This window comes from Falco rusticolus, chromosome 5, assembly GCF_015220075.1.
Source record: "Falco rusticolus isolate bFalRus1 chromosome 5, bFalRus1.pri, whole genome shotgun sequence".
NCBI lineage: Eukaryota > Metazoa > Chordata > Aves > Falconiformes > Falconidae > Falco > Falco rusticolus.
This window is the reverse complement of record NC_051191.1, coordinates 55,490,037-55,515,395: the sequence shown is the minus strand read 5'-3', so window position 1 is coordinate 55,515,395 and position 25,359 is coordinate 55,490,037. Positions and strand designations below refer to the sequence as shown.

Genomic DNA, 25,359 nt, shown 5'->3' with positions numbered 1-25,359 from the left:
AGTCTCCTGCCTTGTGCCAGCCACCACTGATCTCCCTCCCATTTTCTTTGCATACCTGGAAAGTGGTTTCCCTTCTGCCCTCTCACATGTAGTGTGTCTTTGCCTGCCCTTAGGGTTTGCTCTGGGAACACAATAAACAATATCCTTTCAGCGTTGTTTTTTTAAAAAATCTGTTTGGCTTTTGATTTGTCCAAACCGCGTGTTTCTCTCCCACTGCGGTCAAAACAGTGAGGCTTGTGTTTTCCTCCCTCTGCAGTGGGATTAGTGAAGCAGTTACTGCACTGATGGTCAAGGTGGGTACCATAGCTGAACTTCAGTGAGGTTAAAGTTAAGGCATGATTGCAGGCTCCTCTCTGGAGGCATATGGCAATCATCTGGAGTACCCACCTTGCTGGAGCAAAGCAAGAAGCAGCTAGCTAATCCTGATGGATCTCTGTGTGGATAGCCTGATAGGTACAGGGGGATCGCAAGCCTATACTCAATGCTTCTAAGATATTACAAAGTTACATCAAGCAAAAGTAGGGCTCAGGAGGAGAAAAGGAGGATGAGGAGGAAATCAGAGTGCGTGCCAGCCAGCTCCCACAGCTCCCAGCACAGCCCTGTCTCTGCACTGATGGATGAAACCCCAGCACAGACCAGATGACAGACCTCTTAAGTGCATTACCGTTTGAGCCAGAAGTGCACATGGGTCTGTCACTGTCCACAGGTTGGCCTGGGGAGGGGACAAATCCATTAGTGCCTGTAACGAAATTTACTGGGAAGCCAAACCTCACACCTTGTGGCTCCTGGGTCATAGGCATGTAGCGGGCACAAATCTGGGGCTCAGACAGTTTGGTGGATATTATTAGCCCTGCAAGCCTTTACAACCACCCCCCACAGTGCACCTGCAGGGCTGTAGGTGTCAGAGACTAAGCAGGCAGGGCTGGAGAGCACAGGCAGGAGGGCAGGCAGCTCTCAGGGCTGGAGCCATTTGCTTGATTGATATTGTTTTAAAACATTTTTGTGTTAAATGACTTTTAGGTCACAGTGAAATTTTTCCTGTGTACCAAAAAAAAACCCCCAAAACAAACCCAACCGAAAAAACCAAAACAGTTTGATTGTTCCTATTTCTGTGCTGCTGAAAAGCTGAAAATGTTTTAAGAAAACCTTTTCTGTCAGCAGTAGCAATGACACAGGCAGGTATGGATTCAGGAAAAAAGTTACTTCACTGAAGGCAAAAATACTTCTTCAGACAGCAATGTTTTTCTGTTTTCTGCTGTAAGGTACTTTTGATCAAAGTGTTGATTATTTTATTTTTGCATAAAACCTCTAAAGGGAGTACCAATCTCCCTCCTCCATCCACCCCTCCCTCTCCCTGCCTCCATCCCGGTGTTGACAAGCCACCAGTCCCCAGAGCTAGGGACAGGCACACTGATAAATCTGTGGAGCCTTAAAATCCTGTAACTCTTCATCAGCCCGAGCTGACACACGTCTCCCCCAGCATTTCCCCTCCCCCCCACCCCCATCCTTCCTTCTCTGCTCGGCAGAGAGCAGGTCCTCCAGTGCTGTAGCTTGGCTTGCAGACAATGCGGGAGGAGGAAGAGCATCCCTCTCTCGTGGCTCTCGCCCGGGTACCATGTGCGGGTGAGCTCGGGAGGCCCGTTGCCATAACGACCGCTGCCAAAATGCCACCCCCACCCCTGCGTGGGGATGCAATTGGCTGCAGACGGTCCCTCCCTCGGGGGGGGGAGGCCGGCGGTGAGGTGCCCTGGGGAGGCTGGAGGGGGCTGACGCTGCCGGGGAGGCGATGGGGGAATCCCTCAGGAGCCCCAGTGGGAAATGAGGCGGCGCTGCTGGCTGCCTGTCCCCCGCACGCTCCCGAGAGCCGCGGCTGCTCCCGCCATCCCGCCCGCCCGCCCCGCGTCGTCGCCTCTCGCTGTCGCCCTGCTCTCCCGGAGCGGGGTCCCTTCTCCCTGGCACTACCTGGCTGGGAACGGAGCCTGACGCATCCCGGCTGGGGCCCGGCAGATGCCGGAGGGAGCAGCCTCATCTCATCGCCCTGCGCCCGTGGAAGGAGGTAGGTGGCACATTGCAGGGCAGGTAGCGGGTGTTTGTCGGGGATGCAGTGCATGGGACCGCGGTCATGTTTGGGTCCCCAGCCATTGGCAGCTCCTTGCCCCAAGCTGCGAGCTCTCCAAGGTGCCCAGTCTGGGGGCATCTTCTGTGGTCGGGGTGAGCCCGTGGCTGGTAATGCCGCAACCTGGTTTGTGCTCCTGACCATGCACAGGAGAGGGTTTTGTGCCCAAAGTCACCTGTGTTCTGGCACTCTGCATGGGCACCACTCCTGCCTCACTCACCCCTGCCTGGTCACCGCTGCGTGTCCGTGTCTGCTGCAAACCCTGTCTCCCAGCTCCTGGCCTCCCCCAAGCAGTTTCTGCCTTTTCACTTGCAGTGTGGCCCCCAGGGTGCCCATCGTAAGTGTACCCACAGCATCCTGGGGGGCAGAAGGAGGTGGCACAGGGGATCCAGGGGACGGACACACACTGAAGGAGAGCAGCTGGAGTGACACATGTAGCATAGGTTTACAAAAGGTCTGTTAGCTTACCTCTATGAGATGCTATCTCAGCTGGAAGACCAAGGACTCTTTCATGTCTGTAAATGAGGTTCTGAGATCAACTGGTCCAGCAAGGGTTAAGGCACATTTAATATCTGCAGAACTGCTCCGGAAAGCTGACATCTTTAAATGAAACTCCTTCTTTTCAGCATCTGCAGCCAAAATCTGATCACCCACCTGACAGAGCAAGTGCTTTGCTGGGCTGGCCCTGCAGAGGCTGGGGGCGGGGACGGCAGGAGCTCTGACACTTCACCCAGTGCTTGGCTTGGCCATGGCAAAGAACCTTCATTGCCAGGTCAGGGACTGGCGAGCACAGGGGGGCACATGGCACAAGGTGAGGGCCGCATAGCAAGTAGACCAAAGAATAGGCTGCTGGCGAGGGGCTCGAAAATGCTGGCTCTGCTAGTCATACAGGAAGGATAAACTGGGAAGACTGTAGAGCTGCTTTTTATTGCAGTACTTTTTGGATAGCACTGCTAGGTTTGGAAAGCACATGATCAGGGAAGGAAACAAGGTTGTTGGCTTTCCTCCTGCCACCCTGGGGGGTCTGAACTGGAGTCACCTTCCCAGGCTCCCTAACCCTGCCCATTGTTGTTGACAGCCAGGACTGGTATCGGTTGCTGAGGCACCCTCTGGAGAAGGTCTGCAGCAGCTTTGGCCCCCAGCCTGGCTGTGGCAGCAGCTGAGGTGTGCAGGGGGTGTGCAGGACCTACTTTTGCAGAGCCCATAGGAAGGCTGCACTGAGAGGCCTCCTTCTGTCAGGGAGTGGGGGTCGTGCCTAATTCCTTCCACCGTCTTTCAGGATGAGTTGAGCAAGTGAAACCCCACAGCAGGATCCCTGCTCCCCACAACACGTCTGCAACGTTATTGTGGGCAGGGGCAGGGGTTTTCCTCCTAAGTTACTTGCCTGAGGAAGGCAGAGGCAGCCATGAAGAGGCAGGAGCAGCGCCCAGACTACCCCTTTGCTCCTGGCCAAATGGTGGCCAAGGCTAAGCTGCCCGGTCCTGTTGCTCTTGATAAGGTGGAATGGGGGCCTGGCAAAAGGGAGGTATGAATCATTGAGAGGGAGACAGAAAAAGAGAAGTCCTCCAGGACTTGGCAGTGGTAGGGGCAGCTCTGTGGGTAGCAAAACCAAGGACTGCTGAAAGCTAAAAAACATAGTAGGAGGCAAAATCCACTGCGGTCTCCACTGTCATGCAAGGAGAATGGATAACTATCAACACCTGTGCCAATAAGTGGGAGAAGATTGGCAGTTTCTTGCTTATGTTAACAAGAATCACAGTTCATTTCATATCTAACCCTGTGAGAAAAAAGGTGTTATTCAGAGGGTACAGATGAACCTCATGCTTCTTGCTGCTGGTCTTGGGGTGAGCAGGCAGGGACAGGCTCTGCTGCAAGTGGTGCCCAGCAGATAATGCTGCTGGGCACATTGGAATCAACTGATTGCTGTGGTATTGAAAAAAAAAAAAATCAAACCCCCTGGCCTCCCGTGGGGGAGAGGGCAGCAGGTTTATGGGCCAGGAGCAGGGAAGAGGACGGAGATGCTCACAGCTCTCCCTAGCCTCCCCTTAACCATCCCACACAATGGAGGCGGGGGATGTGATTACGGGCAGAGGGGTGACTTGGGGGTGGTCGCAAGTGGCAGCTTTCAGGTGTCTAGAAAAGCAGGAGCTCAACACAGCTGTGCCCTAACTCCATCCCTGCTGAAATCAAGGGGCATCACCCCCATCTAGGGGAGAGGGTTTTGCAAAGCCTCCCCTCAGGATTGCTCTTTGCGCCTGAGCCCAGCACTGTTGTGCTTTCCCAAGCCTGAGGGTCCCTGGTTTAATCCACAGAAGCCTGTGACAAGGGACACACCATCCAAAACCCAGCAGCCCTGGTGCATGGGAAAGGCCATAGCTATGCTTTTTTTGAGGGCAGATGCTTCTCGGTCCCCTTTTCTGCCCCTGCATGACCCATACCCTGGTGAGTGTTTTGCTAAAAGCAGGCAGCTGGAAGTCAGACAAGTTGGGCACCACTATGGGTTGCAACGTGTGTTACTCCCTCCCTCCCAAAGGATGAGAATAAGGGAAAGGGATGGGCATAAACATGGAGCCGTTACAGCTTTTAAATATCCCTGAGTCAGGGTGTATGCCCATGGCATCAGCAAGACCATAATGGTGGGGAGGGAGTAGGCCAGGGCACCAGTAGGTTGTGGGGCTGGAACCCTGTCTGCTCACCTCTCCAGAAAGCTTCAGCCCTGACAGCTGGGCAGTGAGTTGTTTTCTCCTTCCTCCTCGCTCATTTTTAGTGCTGGGATGACAGCAATTGTGCAGCGCATTTTTCTGTGTTCCCCAGGGCAGCACTGCTCCGGACTCGGCACCTCACGCCTGGGTGGCAAGGGGCTCCTGGCAAGGCGGATCAGCTGCTCCTGGTAAGTGGCTCCCACTGCCCAGCAGCTGATGCAGGGGGATCTGGGCTCTGCTCAGAGACAAGTGCCGAACCAAGCACCGCAAGGTCCCTGAGCCCCTCAAAAGCAGGACACTAAATAGGAGGGCAGCAAGGGAGGGCTCAGCCCTGAGCTAGCCCAGCTCAGACTCGGAATTCAAGAGGTCGTGGAGCATCAGGGGAAGGGGCAGCAGACTTTCCCCCAAGCGGGAGATGAGAAGCAGCTGTATTTACCTACTGCCTATCTTCAATTGCTGGCAGCAGGGCCAGGGGCATGCGGGCTTACCCTCTTCTGCAGGGAGGGAGTGGGACTGCTGCTCAGTGAGGGGGTCCCAGCAATGAGCCAAAGGGATTGCTCTCTCCTGAAGGCTGAAGTGTCTTGCTGTGCAACCAAGCACAAACCGGGGTGCAGCAGGGCTGTGAGGAGGGGCGCAGGGAGGCTGGGCACTGCTGATGAGGCAGATGTCTCATGATGAATCTTGGTGGAGGTGTTTTTCAGGTGCATGACCTTTCTCCCCTTTTCTCTGGCAGCCATGCCCCACTTCTTGGATTGGTTTGTGCCAGTGTATCTGATGATTTCCATTCTCATCCTGGTGGGCTTTGGAGCTTGTATTTACTACTTCGAGCCAGGACTCCAGGAAGCTCACAAGTGGCGAACGCAGAGGCCAATCATGGAACGAGACCTTAGGAAGACACTGATGATTCGTGACAACCTGGCCTTCGGGGTTCCTGAGGTTTGACACACTGCTCTTCAAGTCCAGAATAGCCTCTCCTGGGTGGGCAGCAGTCCACAAGCCTCGGTAGGGGTGACAGTCCTGCTCTGTGCAAGTGAGGCTGATCACCGTTTCTATCTTTGCTGATCTGGGTCTCATACTCATCACTCACCTTTCTGCCCCTTTGCTTCTTAGGCAAGGTCTGTGTGGCATTGTAGACTTGGGGCTTCCCATGTTCACAGCCCTTCACCCAGCCAAGGACTTCTGCTCCTCCCCATGGCCGAGACTGGTGAATCACTCAAATGAAAGGCCCCTTATTGACCACTTGAGTTTGACCTGCCTGGCATGTTGATGTGACCTTCAGTAGGAAAGGTCTCTGCAGGAGTACCAGGTTCACTGGGTTAAATCTGACCCAATCTGTTTAAGTCCAGGAGGTATTTTTGGGGAAATAAGTGGTATTTCACCCAGGCTGTTGTTTCAGCTGAGCTCTTCATAGCACCCAGCCTTGGTGCTGGGATGGTAAGCTTGCTGAAGCTCTGTGCAGAGGGGCCAAGGGCTCAGCGAGCCCTAGAGGCTGAATGTCTTTATCCCTGCTAAAGGCACACCACTCCTCTGTGTCTGTTTGGGAGGTGGAAAACATCCATCCACCCTTCCATCCATTCCAGATGCACTACATTCAAATTAAAGATCTTTACTAAAGAGGTTTGTCTAAGTCATGTGTCAAGCTGAGAATAGTCTGCTGCTCTCCATGAAGGGGTGCTGCCAGACTTACCGCATAAGCCTCTCCTGATCTGCCTGATCTTCTGCTCCTCTGTCGTGGAGTGAGATGGGATAGTCTGGTAGGTAGCTTGCACTTGTTCAGTCCCCTGCACTCCGGAGTCCTATGGCATGGATGGGCTCTCCCTTAAATGTCATCCCAGCGAAAGCTGTGAAGCATCCCTCGGCCCTGCATGTCTCTGAGAAGGGACACTGAGCCTGTCAGCAAAATGGGCTCATTGCTTTCTGGACCCAAGCTGTATATAATGTGGGTCTGGGACAAAATCCCATATTTATAGACTATCTGCACTTTCTGCAGTGCCCTGGGGCTGATCAGCTACCAAAGCACTGTGTGAAGGCGTGATGCTGGGGCTAAGAGGGACGTTCACATCTTCTCTCTCCTTGCCAGCCCTGTGCAATGGCCAGTGTGTACAGGGAGGTTTGGGAGAGATCTGAACCTCTGAACTCTGTGGCAGGAGATTGTGTCAAGAGCCTCTCTTCACCTCTCCATTCACCCCAACACACACCCTTTGGATGCAGTAGGTGCAGTGGTGCTACCTGTGAGTGCTCTGGACATGCCCCTGCATGTCCTATGGGATGTCAGCTGGTGTCATCGCCCCATGTGCATGTGTCTGCACAACCCATGCCATCAGCTGAGCCTACCAGTATCAGGGTAGATGGCATCTTGGTAGAAGGTAGAAGCAAAAAAATGACAACACATCCTCAGTGTGCTCCCAGGGTGCCAGCTCTGTGCCATAGTGCCCAGCAGCTTCTTTTGAGCAGCAGGAGTTCCTCAGGCCATCTGTCCAAATCTGCCACAGATCCTAGATGGGCTTATGTCACTCAGCCTCTCCTGTAAACATGTCATGGGAAGTTTTCTCCTCCATTCCTAAAGAAAGGAGTGCACTGGGTTGTTTGAGTGAGTGATGCTCCATTGGTAGTTCTCTGGGGATGAAAGTTAATTTTTAGCTCTAAGGGGTTTGGCTGAGAAAGGAATGGGTCAGGACATCCTGCAAATTTCCTGGGTCTTTCTCGGACATTTCATATACCAGATTGCAATTGTATCACCATTACCTTCTACATCAAAATCAGGCACACTGGCAGGAGTTTTTTGGCTGTCAAAGGACAAGTTAAGAGTCCGTCCATTCAACCAAAAACAGAGATCATGATGCAAGTACCCAAACAGGCGTGTCTTGTTCAGCAGGGGAATGCAGTGAGTGGGATTATTCCTGTGCCCAAAGTTACGCTCGCCCTGGCAAGCAAAGGCACAAAGCGCAGGTGCAGTCTGAAACAGGTAAATCCCACATATTTTTGCTTCGTGACTTGGGGCTGTGAAAGGGAAATGCTGGGCTGGGCTGCACAGTCTGACGTGCCACCCTCAGCTGCTTGGCTTACATCTCCTGCCCTCTGGTGCAACACAGCCAGATGTCCAAGCACCAGCCTGGAAACCTACTTCCTCACTTGACTCCCTCATAGCTGGGACTGCGCTGTGAATGGACCCCATCTGACCCATGGGGTAGCAATAAAAAACTCTGTACTGGAGCTGAGGGGCTTGGAGCCGCCAGGGACAGGTTAAACCATCCCTGTGGGAAGGGGAGTCTGGTCCCTGTGGCCTGCACCAGCAGAGGCTGCTCTGCCGTTGCACCTCCTTCAAACCTACTTTCACTTGCCAAGTCAAAAGAGATGAGAAAACCACCAGTCTGGTGAAAATGAAAGGCTGGATCTGCCACAGCCGCTCTCGGCCAGCTGGCACCCGTGGTGCGATGGGGCTCCCCGTGGGGGTACCCTCTCCCTGTCCTCCTCTGCACACTGTCTGGCCTGTTTTCACCTCCGCTCTGCCCATGACTCGCCACCACAGAAACCAAGCAAAAAGATGACAAGCAGGTCAGGACTGGACTAGAGGAGAAACTAGCTATTCATCTCTGACTTATGTTTCGCACTGTTTACTCATGACACAATCAGTATTAAGCCAGGTATTTTCCACGGGTATGCAGGACTTTATTGCCAACAGTGTCAAAGCCACCACCCCCCCACACACACACCCAGTGGAATAAAAGCATTGGACAAACTGTGTGGCCAGTGCTTTATTTTCCTATTTTTCCCCCTGGGATCTGCCTCCCTCCAGCTCCAGGCGGGCAGCAAGGACCAGTCTGCAGTGAGGTTTCCTTTACAGCAGGGTAGGTCTCCATCCGCCTGGTTTCTGTGCCGGCTGTGCTACAGGGTTATCTGGGAATAATTAAGCCAAAGGCAAACACTGCCTGAAAACTGAGACTGTTCCTCCCTTGCGGGACCTGTGCAGCCAGAGAGACCTCAGGGGAGCAGTAAATAGTCACAGATACCAAATTAAGCTGCGTAAAGCATCAGAGAAGATACTTAGTGCTGGAAATACTACACAGCATCAGGTTGGACTTTTCCACCTTCTCTGTCTCTTTGCCTTTAAAGAAGCAGAGTGGTTACACTGCCCTGAGCCCTGCCTTCCCCCACCACCCCAGTGGCTGGCTGTGGGTCACGAGACAGTGGTTCCCCCTTCACCCCTCAGTCCTGGCCGCCTGAAGGTAGACAAGCATTGCCCCTGCCATGCTGTGGGTGTTGTGGGTGCCCGGCTTTCCTTCTTTTTGCTCCCGTTTGCCCACCAAACCATGCTGCCCCACAAAACCACATTTCCCCTTTCCTCCTTGCATTGCCCTTCAAAGTCTCTTTTATAGTGAGGAAGGTGCAGAGCGGCAAGCTGATTCCCTGTTATACATGCCCCCTTGACCCCGAAAATGCCCCAAAGCTGGCAAAATTAAGGAACAATCAGAAAAATGAGGAAGCAAAAGAAAATCAGAATAAGGGAAAGAAGCATCAACCTAGACAAACACCCAACAAGCAAACACTGAACTTCCTCAGCTGGGCATAAATCACTGAACTGGAATCTGCCATTTGAGGGGGAAAAGAGAAGAGAGGAAGGGAAAACATTTCAGAAATTCAGAGATTTAAATTTTTGTTTTAAATCGCACCCATTGTCCTCAGGAGCAGGCAGCACAGCCCTGATCTGGTGGGTCTGCACCACTCTTCCACTTCCCACCATGGGAGCAGGGCAGGGGGCCGCGCCACAGGGCTGCCGGTGGTGTGGGGCTGCCCACGGCGTGGGGCTGCCCCTGGCATGGGGCTGCCGGTGGCAGAGGCCAGGAAGGGACCAGGGCAGGGGGCAGGAGCAGCCGCGGCGCCAGGCGTGGGAGCGTGCTGGGCAGGCCACAAGTGCCCCATTGTCCCAGCCAGGGGTGGGCTGGCCAGCCTGCCAGGGCCACTGGTGGGGGCTCTGCCTGGGAGAACAGCGTCTCTGGGGAGCACTGTGCCCCGAGACGCCGTGGGCCCTGGCAGTGGGGAAGGCCTGGACCACCCAGCCCAGCCCGGCACCGCCTGCCCCCCACCCTCACACCTCTGCTTCCAGCCCGCTGCCACCCACCATGGAGGAGGACGTTGCCCCTCGCCGCAGCCGCCTGCCCACCCCCGGTGGCACCACTGGCCCCAGCCGCATCCCGGCCCCCCCGCTGCAGCGGGTTGGCCCCCTCAGAGCCCCCGCTGCCCCCACGAAGCGGAGCTGCCTCTTAATCTCCCTGCGCCGGGTGGGCGAGGGCGGCGGGGGGCCCCCCTGGGAGCGGCTGAGGGGCCCGGGGCCTGTCACCCCTGTCCCCCCTCGCCCCCGGCCGCCAGCCACTGAGGGACTGCAGCGCCGTGGCAGTGCCGGTGGGACTGAGGCTGCCCCAGCGGCGAAGATGGGGGTTCCCTGCTCCCCACCACGTTCCGGTGGGTCTCTGCTGCCAGGACGGGCTGGGCAGGGGGGAGGGAGGGAGGCATAAGGGGTCCCTGTGTGGTGCCACGGGGCTTGGCATGGGGCAGGGCCCTTCAGGAGCGGTGGGGTGATGTGTGGGAGGATGGGGGCTTCCTCCCCGGGAAGCCATTTCCCCCTTGCCCTCACCGGGAGTGTGGGTGGGCAAAGGGAGGTGGGAGGTGTGCCCTTGCAGTGGGGCCCTGGCACCCATCAGGGAAATGGGCGGCTGCGGGCACCATGTCAGGAGATGTTGCGGGTGCTGGGGTGCCCATCTGTCTGTCCGTCTGTCTGGACGCAGCCAGCCTGTTGACTGCTCAGCCTAACCTGCGTAACTGTAACTGCCAACAGCGATTTCTAAATGCTCCCATAACCCACAGTGGGTGCAGTTTCCTTTTTGCCCCGGGGTGCTGCAAAAAGAGGCATCCAAAACCCTTGCTGACTCTGCCAGGCATCCCACAGACCATCCCCCACCCAGGGGGCTGCCACATGGTGGAGGGACACATGGGGATGGCCCTGAAAGGATGTTCCCATCGTCCCACCAAGCAGAGGGTCAGAGCAGTCCCAGATGTTCATGCTCCAGCATGGCATGGCGGGGGCACGGCGGTGCCTGACAGGGCCAGGGCTCGTAAATGTAGGAGAAGGAGGAAGGAAGGGGCAGCCCCCTCCAAAGGTGCCAGCAGCCAGGGGCACCCACACGGCTCTCCAGTCTTGGGCACATGCAGGGGGGCACCACCAGGCACATATGCCTGCCGGGGCACACGGGGATGCAACCTGCATACTCCGCATGGCCCACAGCAGGCACCTCTCCCTGCTCCCCACACGCATGCACACGCACGCACGTGCAGGCACACACTTGTGTACACACACACAGAGGGGACAGCGCTCACTCTGCCTCTGCAGTGCGGCCGGCAGCCAGGAATCACGGTGCCGGAGGAGAAAAGGTTTCTCACGCCTCCGCAGTCGGAGCTGAAGGGCAAATTGCTTTTGATGAGCCAAAACACTCCCAATTCCCTCCCTCCAGGAAAGCAGGAGGAGGTCTTGCAGTCCCCTGAACCCAATAAATACCTAGGGGAAAAGAGTGTCCTTTCTCAGTCCTGCCAAAGCAAAGCTGCGAAGGGTTAAATATCCCCCTCCTTAATCAAACAGAGATGCCAAAACGCTGGGGAACTGGAAGGGAAAGGGGCAAGAAAAGGCCTCTGTGTTGCGGGTGTGCAAGGCGGGCCCCTCCAGGACACGGGGGGGGGCCATCGGTGGCAGCCCCTCCATCCCTGCAGCCATGCTCCCCCCCAGGGTGGGGAGGCTGGCAGGGGCTTGGGATGGATCCGGGGGCCTGGGATGAAGCCGGGGGAGGTGCGCGGGGGGAGATTTTGCGGCGATGTTTAATATTCAGGTCACATGACGATGGCAGCAGGAGCAGCACCAGCATCCCCGCTCCACTGAAATAGCCACTGGAGAAGGAGGGGAAGGAGAGGGGGGGAGAAGAGGACACCGGGAAGAAAGAGAGAGGTAAAAGCGGAGCCTCGTAGCCCACTGTGCTGCATCAGCATCAGGCTAGAAAAGTGGGGGGAGACCCACCCCCTTGGGAGAGGATTTGGAGACAAAGGAAGCTTCATGTTCAAAGGTAGGATGCTCTGGGCTTGGCAGGGCTGGGCGATGCCGGAGGGACACCGCTGTTTTTTTTGTGCAGGCATCCTCTGCCATGACCCCAGCTCTGGCCACGGGGGAGGAATAAGCCTGAAGGTCAGCAGGGGAAATCGGTCTTGGCTTTGTCTTTCCTCTTTCTTTTCCTTTTGGTGCCAGCAGTCCGGCATAAAGGAGAACAACCGGGGCTAGCTACCGTGCTGATGGGGAGTAGCTGGCGCCAGGGGCTGCTCTGAAAGAAAGAGATAATCCCAGCTGGTCCAGGGCTGGGGAAAGCCCACAAGCTGCTCGGCGACTGGCTTGTCCCTTGCCAGTGACAGGCAGTCGCTGCAGGGGCGGCAGGGATGTCCTGTGCTGCTCCTTGGGCATCTGCGCAGGAGCTGGCGGGCAGCTGGACAGGGAGCTCGGCACAGGCAGGCACGCGGGCAGGCAGGCAGGGGGGACAGGCAGCTGTGGTGGCATGGGTACCCTGATCTAGGGGTGCTCAGCACCCTTTCGCCTTGTGATACAACTGTAGGATATGGGGTAAGGGCTGCATGGCCAGGGAGTGGCACCAAGGATACAGACAGGGCTGAGGTGAGCATCCTACCCTGTGACGGCTGGGCTGGGGATGTGCCCAGTCCCTTCACCTCCAGGTCCTGCATCTCCAGAGAGGCTTCGGCACATGCTGCCCTAGATTTCACTGTGACCCTGGCAGTGCCGGGCTGCTGCCCAAGTCCTCTGCAAAGCGCTGAGGGGAAGGAAGGTTGCTGCCGGGAAGGCTGTGGCTGCCCAAAGGGCTGGGATGAGTTTCCTTACCTCACTCAAAATGTCTGATGATCCTCAGGCCAGGCAAAAAGATCGGGTAAGAAGAATGGCTCCATTCTGCATCCTGAGGTCAGGCGGTGCATCTGGTGTGGCTCAGCCTTTGCCTTGTACAGCTGGGAGAAATACCCTGGGGTCATCAGAGAAACTGAGGGGGGAAAAGGATTTTTCCAGTGGAGAGATGCTCAGTCCAGCACCTCTGCAGTTCTGAATCAAGAGCAGATCCTAATGCCTGCAAGCCCCAGGCAGGCTGTGCTAGTGGAGCAGCTGCTTGCTTTCCTTCCTAAGGACCTGGCATTTTTCACCAAGGGCCCACTCCTGACAGCTGCCTTCAGGCTCTGAACCCATCCCTCCTTCCTGTTCCATGTCTGCAGGGAGCGGGAGCGTGGGTCTGGAGCCACGAGCATGGAAGGGGCTGGGGTGAGACACATGCATGGATCGCTGCCTCTAGCCAGAGCGGGAGAGCCTTATGCCACACAGGAGGAGAGACACAGACAGACCATCCATGTGTTAGGTGGGGGTTAAATAGCCTTTCCTTGTTGGAAGCTGGGTTGTGGTGAGCCACTGTTTGCAGCCCTCCCTCCCTCTTGCCACTCAGACAAAGGATGGGAAGGCAGGGGGAGGGGATGTGACTGTATCTGGGTTATTGGGACAGAGTAGATGTTAGTCCCCACTACCTGAGCCCCTAAGGGATCTGCAGGGCCACCTCTGTCCCCATCTAGCTGCTGCAAATGTCAGAGGCAGGCAGACATGAAGGGTGCACTGCAGAAGTGGTGTCTGCTGCTGGCCGTATACGCTGGCCTTCCAGGGAGAGATTTTAGGGTGGATCAATGGGTGTCAGGAGCAGGAGGTAGCTGAGACCGCTAGGGCCTCTCCGGGCACTGATTGCCTTTCTGGCCCTGCCTGCCCCAGCCTCCGATGCTGTGCCTCTCCCTGCTCTGGATCTGAGTGGACTATCTCCTGTGAGCCAGAGGTTATCCCCTGGCAGCCCAGCCTGGGCCACCTCGCACTGGAACCGGGCAGCAGAGGTATCACCAGCAGCCACCCCCTTAAATGAGCTTCAGTCAGCGCACAGAACAAAGCAGCAGGTGGAAAAGGGTGGCAATGCAAACAGTGGATGTAAGTGGTTAGCCCCGACTAACCCTCTATTCATTACCAGCTGTACCAACCATAGTGTCCTATCACGTATTCATTACAGGAGACAGCTGGAGGGGCTATGGGATGTGCCTAGGATGCATTATGCTACCCCTTGACCCGTCAGTCAGAGCACTAATGAGGCTTCCTAGCAGCATTAGCATTACTGCACGTAAAACAGCCATTCCCAGGAGAGCAGGTAGACGTGTTTCATGTCTCAAGGTGCCTCTCATAGCTCTGGCCCTGGTTTTGCACACCCCAGAAGGCTGTTCCTCAGTTGGCTTCCTGGATTCCTCTGGGGGAGTCAAGAGGTGGAAAATTGTGTGCAGAAAGCTGAGCCCTTAGGTCCCTCTTTGCAAAATGGGGTCTTCCCTGCCTGAGGCTGCATGGGAAGGTGTCCCACACAAAAAGGAAGGCAAACGACCAAGAGGAGAAAGGAAGGCTGTCTACCCCGAGACCTTGGATGTCCAAAATCAAAATGCTCAGGCTGACCTCACTGATAAGAAATCCAGGAAATATTTAAGGAGACTTCTGCAGATATTTTCTCCTGGTCTCAGGGCTTTTTATAGGTGTCCAGGAACCTGACTCTGAAATACCTGCTCCAGCCAGGGATGGCCATGTATTGTGATGTCCACAGCAGAGTTAGCAACACCTGCTGGCTCTGAGCAAAGTGTCCCTCAGTGAGATTGAGGGATGAGTTATGAACCTTGTAGTGAGCCTTGAGGTTGGCTGCTGGCAACTTCCTCCTTTCTCCTCCTTGTGTAAGAACAAGGAGTTTAAGCAATAAGGGAGAGGGCAACAGACTTCCTGAGGACAAGCTATTGCCTGGGCAGCAAAGGATTTGCAGCCCACATGGCCCAGGTCCTGCACCCATCCCTTGCAGCTGCTCAGCTGGGCTTCTTTCCAACTTGCCCTGTTCCCTGCCCACCTCCACGGTTTATTTGCCCCCAGTTCTGAGGCCCAAAGTGCCTCACTGGGGCCACATCACCCTGGCCCACATCCCCTCATCATTCCCCGTCTCACTTTCTCTTCTCCCTCTCTTTGGGGCAGGTGAGACCCTAGCAGGGCTGTATGGGGTGCACACTGGAGGATGCTGCAGCAGGATGAGGGGTATGGCATGTGACTGTGGTACAGGTGGTGTGGGGCAGCCTGGGGAGGATAAGTGAAGGGCAGGGTGCAGGAGAGCTGGCTGTCTTGGCCCTTCATGCTGTGCCAGAGATGGGCTTTCCTGGCTGGCAGCAGCTTAGAGAAAGCTGGAAAAAGACAACAGGAGCCCCAAGGGTTGCTTTGTCAGCAGGAAAGGCACAGACTAGCTGTGACGGGTGTAAGAGTGGATTGCAGCTGAGAAGCACTCGGCTCGGCAGGCTGCCTCCTCCAGCAGATGCCCGGCAGCATGAGGTGTTCTGAATTGCCAGCCTGGCTCAAGCCAACAGTCCATCTTGTGCTCTGGTCCCCCCTGGGTGCTGCTCGCTGTTTCAGGAAAGGATGATGATACCCCAAGAGTGTCCTTGCTTGGTAGGGAAAAGCAGAAGGGGGGGGCATCCTCCAGCAGACTTCTCCCCTGTGGACAAGGTAGAACAGAGATAGTACAAGAACCTTCAGACATTACCCACAGTGCTATTCACAGGTGGCTGTGCTACCATCCTTTCATTATGGAGGGAAGATCCCTTCTCCCAGTTTAACATCAAAGACTTCCCAAGCAGTGTAAGAGGAGCTGGGTAAAGGCATCCTTCTCCCTGCCAAGGGTGACCCTTGTGCAAGGTCTGCCCTCAGCAGACGACAGTGGGATATTAAAGCTATTATAAAATGTAAAATCTTTGCTGTGTAGAGCAGCCCTTGTGTCTGCACAGGAGCCTTGGTGTGGGAATGCTAAGCAGGTTCACCAGCCAGCCATGCAGCCTGTTGCAGCCTAACCCTGTCCTTCAACAAAATCTCTCTCACCTCTCCCCAACCCTGGTCTCTGCCTGGCCTGGCTGAGCTGTCACAGGGACCCTGGGCTGGTGCTATCAGTGTCTGCAGCCCAGTGACCTCTGAGTCTCCTTCCTCTCCAAGAGGCATGTGTCACCCACCAAATGGCAGTCACCTGCCTGGCTGCTCACGTCCTCCTCCACAGCCAGTGGGTTCTGCTGAGGAGCAAAATACTCCACCAAAATGATGCAAACAGATAATTTAGTGTGAGATACTTGAACTGAAGTGGCATCCAAAACAAGTGGAGTGCTTACCAAGCAAAAACACACGCTGTCCCTATCCTGGAAAAATAGCCATCTAATGAGACAAAGCATGGGAGAGTCAAGTAATTAGAGTGGCAGAGGCTCTAGTTTGCAGCTGGCTTGTATATGAAAGGTGTTTGATTCCCATCCCCTTCATCTTCCTTTCTAGATTCATCCCTCATGCTTCCCTTCCCCACCAATTACAGTTTTTCTTCTGTGCCCTGTCCTCTGCCAACCTCTGGCTTCCTCCCAGCGGGTGAGAGCTGCTCGCTAATGAGACAAGAGACAGAGATAGATGGATGAGGCCCGCCCCAAGCAGTGCATGGCATCACCTGAAAAAGGGTTAGGGAGGCCAAAAAGGTCCGTTTGGTTTACATGGAAGAAGTGAGGAGGGGGAGGCAAGGAGGGAAAGGTGCAGATGATTACTTTATTGATCATGATGATTAGTTTCTTGAATATAGCAAAAACCATCGATCTATGAGCAGGAGGCAAGCGCAGAGGTTGTGGCCATGCTTTGCACTTCAACACTGCCTTCCTCTGAGGAACTCAGCATGCACAGCATGGTCAGTAATGCCGCCAGCCCTGGCGATGGCCAGGCTGGTAAGGCCTGATGGTAAATCCCAAACTATTTCAATGCTGGGACCTGACACATGATAATTTTGGAAAGTCTGATCCATTGCAAATTTCATGCTAAACTTGGAGAGGCAAAACACTGGTGATCCTGGCCAGAAGTGGGAGGCAAAAATGAGGAGACATGCACAGAGCTTTGGACACCCTATTAGGAGCCCAGACAGCTTCACTGGGTCTGCCCCTACTGTTTGGAGGTAGCCACCAATATGTTGCATGCTCAGAGAAACCCACTTCTCCACCTCCTCATCTGGAGTGATACATAGAAGAGTGTGCTGGAAACTCAGGTAGATGTTCCTCCACGAAGAGCCTTATTGCTGAAATCTTGCCATTCAGCCATCCCCAGCAGCCCCTGAAATGGATGCTCAAAGTTGCCCTCAACCCCTGTGGCAGGTCAGCAGGGAGGTTGTCGTTACACCTCAGTGATGATTTTTTAATCTTTCTCCCCATGCAGGGCCAGTGGAAAGCAAGAACGAAGCAGCCATGTCTGAGCTGGTCCCAGAGCCACGACAAAAACCAGTTGTACCAATGAAACCCATGGGCATTAATGCCAACTTGCTGGGCTACATCGGTATTGACACCATCATTGAGCAGATGCGCAAGAAAACCATGAAGACAGGTTTCGACTTCAACATCATGGTTGTAGGTAGGCAGGGACCACCTGAGGTACTGGGAACCATGGCCAGGGACTGTCCTGTGAGGTCAGGTAGGAGAGGGAGCCCTGCAGGGAGGGCATGAGGGAGCAGACAGCGCTTGCTCTAGGGGAAAGGAGCACTTGCATAAGTCAAGGAGACACCTGCAGCCCCTTCAGCTGCCAGCCAGCCTCTGTCCCCTGGGCTGCTGGCATTGTCGGGCTGATGTCATGAGCTTCCTCTTTGCAATCTTCAGGTCAGAGCGGATTGGGAAAGTCGACACTGGTGAACACCCTCTTCAAATCCCAGGTGAGCCGCAAATCTTCAGGCTGGAACCGGGAGGAGAAGATCCCCAAGACGGTGGAGATCAAAGCCATTGGGCATGGTAAGAGCTAGGCTGCTGGGGTGGAGGCAGTGCTGATGCTTCAGCACTGTCTTGTGGAAGACCCCAGTAGTCTATGCAAACAGTTATTTGGTATTAGGCAGCCCTTTCTCCATGGGAACCTAAAGGACAAGTGCCAGTTTTAGATGGCCTCAGACCCAACCAAGGGTTTTCTTAAACAGCAATAACACTGATGCCACAGCCAAAAGTGAGGGGTAGAAAAAGACATACAGATATTTCTTTAAGCCTTGCTGTAAGTCATTCTCACCTGCAATTGGTTAATAATCTATACAAATCGCATCGGTGGGTCCCATCCCAATCCCAGTTGAGCACATCTCCTTGTGGCAAAGCATCAGCACAGCTTCTACAGCGGTGCAGAGTAATAAGCATCATTTCAGGTTCAGGATTCTGTGTTTCAGGGGAGGACAAGTTGTGCAAGACAGGTACTACCTCTGGGCCACAGGCTGAGCACAAATCCATTTTCCTGTGGCAAAGTGGTGTAAGGTGGCTTTGGTGCAGATGTTACCAAAATCTGGGGTCAGAAATGGAAGTGGGGGTCACAACTGTCGAGGCATGACCCAGCCTGGTCTGGTCATGCTTGCTGGGTGGGGATCAGGGCACAGTGCTCTTGGCACAGACATGTTGCATGATAGAGTGTGTCCCCAGGGAGATGTATGATTGTTTGCAATTTCTTGCCCAGTCATCGAAGAAGGTGGTGTCAAAATGAAGCTGACAGTGATTGACACACCAGGATTCGGGGATCAGATCAACAATGAGAACTGGTGAGTTTCATACAGTCAAGACCTTGTGTCCCAGAAAGGGCTGGACTTAAGATGTTATATAGAGCAACTCACCTACTTGGTTTGGAAAGTGTCTGGGATCCTGTTGCTTTCAGGGGGGCAGTAAGAAGAAAGTGTAACTGTGAACACCATGGGTCTGTGTGCATGCCTGGGGGTGTGCGCACTTTACACAGCAAGTGCCAATTTCTGTGCCCAGTTACAGAAGCTCTTAAACTTACCTGCTGATGGTGAGATGCTTGTGGTGGATATTTTTTGTGCCTGTGTTGCTTTGCTGCTGTCAGAGCTGGGAACACTGTAGGCAGGAACACGAGGAGATTTGTACCTGTCTATTCATCTCTCTCTCCCACCTTAACAGCTGGGAGCCTATTGAAAAATACATCAACGAGCAATATGAAAAATTTTTGAAAGAGGAGGTGAATATTGCAAGGAAGAAACGAATTCCAGACACGCGAGTGCACTGCTGCCTCTATTTCATCTCCCCCACAGGCCACTCGTATGTACTCAATCCCTTATCCTTCGTCAAGCCCTTGGTACTTCTGTGCCAGACATATACCCTGCACTGCTCCATCACAGCCACAGACCCAGGAGTCCTGCCTGGGGGGCTCACCACTGTTTAGCTTAACTTTGGGTGCTGCAGAGCTTGAAAGGGTCTAGAACAACAAGGGCAGGAGAAACGTTACTGTGTTTTTTGGGAGAGGGCAGGATGGATGGGGAGGAGCCAAGAGTACGGTGGCAGCAAGCAGGGTTCATACAGGGAGGTTTCATAGATGCCCTGATGCTGGGAGAGTCACTAGGATGAAAGGCAAGGAGGGTAAAGTGACCCCTTCCATGTTGTTCCCTCTTGGGCTGCAGCCTGCGGCCTTTGGACCTGGAGTTCATGAAACATCTCAGCAAGGTAGTGAACATCATCCCAGTTATTGCCAAGGCTGACACCATGACCTTGGAGGAGAAGACCGAATTCAAACAAAGAGTGAGTATCTCCTCTCCTGCATGGGATCCTTCCCTGCCCCGGCTTGGAGATGGGAGAAATGAGTGGTTCCCTCCTTCCTGGGATTGCCGTGCAGTCTCTAGGGCATGCATGGAGTCCAACACTAGGTTGGTGGGTAAGTCTTGAAGATGTACCTGTTTATGGCTCTGAGGGTATCTTTCAGAGGGGGAAGAAACCCGTGTAACCCTGTGACATCTCGTGATAGACTCTGTCACGGGAACTGCAGAGCCAGACAAGTAACTGGGGTTGGGGAAGAAAGACTCATCATTGCTGCCATGTGTCCTCACTTTGCTGCACACTTCCCTGTGGACAATCCCTCCAGCCCCTGCCCGCTGGAAGGATGTCCCAGATGTGTTTGCTCAGCTGTCCTGCCTGCCTTCCTTTCAGGTTTGTGTAGCTTTGTGCTCCAAAATGTCTCTCTCACCAGGTGCGCAAAGAGCTAGAAGTAAATGGGATCGAGTTTTACCCTCAGAAAGAATTTGATGAGGACTTGGAGGATAAAACAGAGAATGACAAAATCAGGGTAGGAAACATTTTATTGTGGGAATGGAAGGGGGGGATGAGGACTGGTCATGTTTAATGTGTGTAAAACAGACATCTGTCACTAGAAGATTTTAAGTGCTTCACGGTCCCTGAATGAAAGATGCAATGGATGTAAGGGGTGGTCATTCCTCCTTCCCAGCTTAATTTGTCTCTGTTGTTACTATAGGGTGCTATGAAGGCTGGAGTGAGGAAGGACTGTGTTCCGCCTCCTCTTGCTGAATGCTCTGTTCGGTCACTGTCAAGGACCAAAGGGCCTGGTGTGTGGCTGATGTGCAGCCTCTGTCCCAGATAACTGCCCCATGAGCCCTCTTATCTGCTGACCAAACTCAACCCAAAAAGCAGCCCAGTTCGTTGCTCCCCCAGCCCCTGTAAGAATGCTTGTCCCATCCTTCCCTCCTCAGAGTGTCAGCAACTGTCTCCTAATTTCTAGCCTGTTCATGGCTAGGTTGTACCCAGGATTATATCTGTGTTCTTGTGCCAACACTGACTCAAGCAGTTCTACCTAGTGGTCCCCTCCACCACCCAAGGCATTTATAGAGAAAAATATTATCCCTTGCTGACCTTCTGGTCAGTTAAAGGAGACAAGCTCCTTTGGATGAGCTTCCTTTTCCTCAGTACTCCATGCTCCTAGTCGTATTTTTCTGTGACTGCACCAGTCTGATTTGATTTTCTAGCACTGGTTCTGGTACCTCATGCTTCCCCATCTCTTCTGAGATCTGAACTGCTAAGCCTGTGAACCACATGTATTATTTAAACAATTGCATCACACTGGTGGCTCGTGGTCATCTCGTGACTGACTAGGACATGAGGTCCTTCCACTCCTTCAGTCGCTGCTTGTTCCTGAGCTCTGAAGTCATAGCAGAAATTCTTGATGTTATTCCCTAAAAGCTGCTCTTTGTGCCTCAGACTTACATCTTCCCGGATAATAACCCAGTCTGCATTTGCACTGACAAAACCTCTTGGCCTTGCAATGCTAATGCATTAAATTATCCCACTCATAATTTTTGTGGCTAGGCCACTAATGAAAATAGATTGGCCTCTGTGGCAGTCCTCAAGAAATTCCAGGATTCTTGCACTGCAGCCTGACACTTGCCCTTTCAACTTCCCCAGCTGTCACAGCCCCAACAGAAATTCCCACCTTCCCCATCTTAATTAATCATTTTCCATTTGGTGATACATCATCCATTCTGGAAAAGACTAGATGGGTTTTGCTTCGTATCCAAAATGTTACTGGTTTTGAGGAGGGCACCACATTTTGTTCTGCACTTCAGCATCATTGCCCTCACACAGAAGAAATAAACTGCTTTTTAATTTCCATTTCTGTGGTAGTTGCAGTCCCTTCCCAGGCACAGGGATATCTGTAAAGCAGAGTAAATCTATGAACATCCGCACAACCTTAGAGATAGCAGGGTCTCCTGCATCCTGTGCTCTGGAAGCAGATGGTTCCTCCCTGTGCTTAGAGATATCTGGATCCCAAATAACCTCACCAAATGTCCCACTTGTCAGGAAAGCTGCATCCCTGCCACATTTCTGGCCTTCCTCAGTACAACCATTTCAGCTATTAAACTTGTTGAACATTCATGTGTCTTTTTGGGGAGGATTATTTTGAGTCGTCTCCTTCTTTTGGTGAAGAACTACAAACTTGCTAAGAAATACTCACTGCAAACTATCCATAGAGCAGCCCCGGGGTGACAGACCTCCTGGTTACGCTGAGGTACTTACTTCTCTGGTCATCCCCCTCTTCAGAAATGCTGAAGATGGTGCAGAAAAGCTCTGCCCTCCACTCCAGAGCCCTTGGCACTGCAGCAAGCTACCCACTAAGCTTGGTGTGGGGGGAGGAAGAGGGGTGCAAGGACACTTGTAAAGCAAGGGCCCAAAATGCTAGGGATATCACTGACAGGGGAAGAGGACAGCCAATGAAGTGTTGCTCTAGAAAACCTCTTTCCTTGGAGAAGGTCTTGTGTTTCATGAGCTGAGAGGGGGAAAGATGGATGGGGAACAGTGATGGTGCTGCTCTCTGGAGTGGGTTCAATAGGTCTCTCCACATGTCTTTCCCCAGCAGGAAAGCATGCCCTTCGCAGTAGTGGGCAGCGACAAGGAGTACCAAGTGAATGGCAAAAGAGTCCTGGGCAGGAAAACACCTTGGGGAATCATTGAAGGTAAAAACCCCCTTGCATCTGGAAGTTGAAATTATCTCTGCAGGCCCCCATAATAAATAAACAAGGGTCCAGATAACATGTCCCATGGCTGCCTTCCTGTCCCTTATGCAATAAACTTTTTGAAACCAAGCAAGAGGAGAATTCTGAAATAGCTCTACTGGGAGGGGACTGCCATGGTCAATGTGGTACCACTACTGCCAAATGGTAGAAGCTGGAGCCACTCCGAACAAATGGAAATTCACATGTTACTGCTCAGCATGTCTCCTCAGTGCCTGACACTGTGGCATTCAGACAACTGTTTCTCCTTTCTGAAGTATTCAGGCTCTGCCCACCTGGAACCTGCCCCATGGCAATGGCTTTACCCTGCTCTGTAACAACAAAGGCTGTTGTTGCTCTGTAACAATTGCTTGCTTTCTTTTCAGTGGAAAACCTCACTCACTGTGAATTTGCCCTACTTCGAGATTTTGTCATCAGGTAAGGCCATAGTCATGCATCAGTTTGCTGTTGATGAGCAGGGAGCCTTCCTGAGATCCTCTTAGAGTGAAATAGCCCATACAGAAAGGAAAATAAAATACATTTCGGGCACTGAAAACTTATTGGGGTATGGTTGGATTGAGTTAAGGGGCAAATATGCTAGTGCCTCTCTTAGTGACATGACCACTATGTCAAGTAGTTGCTAGTTTTCATGTATGAGCTGGACACCTGGAGAAAAGCAGGGTACTACCACCCTGCTTCTACCCCATTAAAGACATTAGGGTGCAACAACCACTATTTGTTGCTGACAACAGGTCTGGGTTGGAAGTCAGTGAGAAAGAGGCCACTACCACATCCTATAAATACAATCGGGTTTTAAAACAACACCAGAAGTAAGAAAATAAGGAAAGCACACTTCAAAGCCAGAGCCCTGTAGCTCATTCCACCTGTGGGTATGGTGGTATTGAGACACTTGGCCAGGTACAATGCTTTGACGTTGCCCTACTGTCTTTCTGTTTTGCAATACCTTTTGCAGCAGATGTGCTTTCCCTAAGTCTTCCAGTAAAAACATCCTAACCAAGTGATCATCACAAAGCATACAGCAATCCAAGCCACAGGCTTTCTCTGGAGGTTAGGGACAATGTTCACAGCATTGTTCTGCAGGTTATGGTCTGCAGTGGACCTGATACACACTCCTGCTGCCTCCTTGTCTCACCACTGCTTCAGATGAGTTAAGCCCTTGTCTGCTCTGACACACCAGGATGGCCAGTAGCTGTCCCACTGGCCCAGGTGTGAGAAGGGGAGGACACTGGCAAGCACAGCCAGGGATTTCAGCCCATATTCTGCATCCTGTGTATGTGTTCTTCAATGCTGATGCTCCAGCTCTCCGTTGTGTATGATGGCACCCATGCCATCCATGTAGAAGGAGGGGTACACCCATTAGCCAGACTGACTGAAGAAATCTTCCATTTATCTCAGGGAATAAGATGATCATCAGGAGATCAATACTGACTGCGGTGATACTGGTTATCATATCCTCTTTCCAACGCCATCTCCACTTTGCTCCCTGCAGGACCCACCTTCAGGACCTAAAAGAAGTGACCCACAACATCCACTATGAGACCTACAGGGCCAAGCGGCTGAACGACAACGGAGGGCTGCCCCCCATGACTGTTGAGACAGAGGAAAACCATGAAAGTAACCTGTGAATGACCCCCCCCTCCCCACTGTCACCCAGTGTCTCTGGATGAAACAACCCACCCCTGCTACCCTTGACTCCACCATGGGCCTGTCTCTGAAGCATGTGGCACATCCTCCGTGTGCGTGAGAGGATGTGAGTGTGCGTGTGTGCGTGTGCACCTACCTATGTGCCAGAGAGGGACCAAAGGCGTCTCCCCCGTCCTTCCCAGAGTGTCCTCATTCTCAGTTTGTTTTTTTGCACAGTGGACTGTCCGTCATCTTCCTTTCTCTTGTTTCTGTGTCTCAGCTGTGTGTCTTGCTTAGGGGAAACAGGGATGGGGGGGAAGGATTTCTGGGGGCAAGTGGGCTTCAGAGGTGGGAGGTGTGGGGTGTGCCGTCGTCTTGTTTTCATTACTTGGATACATGGCAAGGAGAGACGGTGGAGTCAGTCCATGCAGTGTCTTCAAGCGATGGCAATAGATTTCTCTTGGGCCCTCAGGGGGTGGGAAGGCAGCTGGCTGGTCTGAGAGCATGGTGGCCCAGCATTTTATCCCCATTTTTTGCTGTGGCTCCCCAAGGGGAAATGGTAACTTGGAAGTGGATAGATGAGAAAAGTAACAGGCTGACATGTTTTGTGGTTCAGAGGAAGTGATCAGTGGGAGGAGACAGAATTAGTTCTTGGGCTGTAGCATGTATTTGAGAAGCATCAAAGTACTTGAGGAAAATAGCTGTATTTTCCAAAAGAAGCAAAACCCAGATGAAAAGAACAAGTTCCTGCTGCAGAGGGTGCATTTGCCCTGCCCAGCGCCAAGATCAAAAGCCATGCCTGTGTCACAGGCTTTTGATCCTGTGCAGATCAGACCAAGTTGTCCTTGAGTCATCCCACCTCATCCCCCACTGTAGTGGTCTCTCTCCACCAGCACCGAGAAGGTCCTGGACAAACCTCCCCCTCACAACATGGCCCCCCTGCTGTAGGAGCACAGGGAAAGCAGAACCATGGGGAGTCCTTGCCAGGAGCTCCCCCAGGGACAGCCTCACTCAGCACAGGGCCTTCAGGATCAAGAAGCACTGAGCCAGGGTGTCTCCCTGGGTTTCCAGTGATGGTGGGAACACAAGAGACGCCTCCTCCTCACTGAAATGGCTGCATTTGCTACTCCAGCAGTCTCAGCTTGTGCTGCTCCCTCCACCCTCCTACTGCCCTCCCAGCTTTCATGTCCTCCTCTCCTGTGCTTTTGTCCTCATTCCCTTTTAGCCCCTCCATAGCTTGCTTCCTTCCTTTCTTTCCCTATCTCGCTTTCTCTGCTCTCAACCCTTTGTCTCTTCTTCATTCTCCAAGTACTTGAATCTTCCTCTTCAGGCTGTTTCCTCCCTCTCCCAAGCTCTCACACCTCTTCATCAATATGCTTTTGTGTCCTGTTGAGAAACTGTCATTTTATCTTCCCCTGGAGCGGATGGGGAGGAAAGACCCAGGAGCAGGAAGCAG

The 25,359-nt window shown here is 53.3% G+C and overlaps 1 protein-coding gene and 1 long non-coding RNA gene across 5 annotated transcripts; both read left to right on the top strand.

The window, feature by feature from the left end:
- Positions 1 to 1,648: 1,648 nt before the first annotated feature.
- Positions 1,649 to 8,619, top strand: LOC119147956. Its single transcript, XR_005104249.1, has 3 exons — positions 1,649 to 2,056; positions 4,931 to 5,006; positions 5,552 to 8,619. It is a non-coding gene; the product is annotated as an uncharacterized LOC119147956 (long non-coding RNA).
- A 1,144-nt stretch (positions 8,620 to 9,763) lies between these two features.
- On the top strand, positions 9,764 to 24,319 carry SEPTIN3 (septin 3). Of its 4 annotated transcripts, XM_037390277.1 has the most exons (11): positions 10,194 to 10,278; positions 11,694 to 11,924; positions 17,174 to 17,365; positions 17,608 to 17,736; positions 18,434 to 18,515; positions 18,889 to 19,026; positions 19,386 to 19,503; positions 19,949 to 20,044; positions 22,124 to 22,223; positions 22,646 to 22,697; positions 23,770 to 24,319. In XM_037390277.1, exons 2-11 carry the CDS (start codon positions 11,915 to 11,917, stop codon positions 23,903 to 23,905), a joined length of 1,053 nt encoding a protein of 350 aa, XP_037246174.1. In that variant the 5' UTR covers positions 10,194 to 10,278; positions 11,694 to 11,914; the 3' UTR covers positions 23,906 to 24,319. The 4 variants fall into 4 exon arrangements, with proteins under 4 accessions (XP_037246172.1, XP_037246171.1, XP_037246174.1 ...); XM_037390275.1 differs by lacking the exon at positions 11,694 to 11,924 and having other exon boundaries at positions 9,764 to 10,278; positions 22,127 to 22,223; XM_037390274.1 differs by lacking the exon at positions 11,694 to 11,924 and having other exon boundaries at positions 9,765 to 10,278.
- The last annotated feature ends 1,040 nt before the right edge of the window (positions 24,320 to 25,359 follow it).

What these genes read in the sequence shown, in the direction of transcription:
- SEPTIN3 (XM_037390274.1), top strand. Translation starts at nt 9,939, where the DNA reads ATGGAGGAGGACGTTGCCCCTCGCCGCAGCCGCCTGCCCACCCCCGGT. An exon ending in CTGCTCCCCACCACGTTCCG is followed by an intron (nt 10,279 to 17,173) that starts GTGGGTCTCTGC and finishes CTCCCCATGCAG; the next exon opens with GGCCAGTGGAAAGCAAGAAC. An exon ending in CTTCAACATCATGGTTGTAG is followed by an intron (nt 17,366 to 17,607) that starts GTAGGCAGGGAC and finishes TGCAATCTTCAG; the next exon opens with GTCAGAGCGGATTGGGAAAG.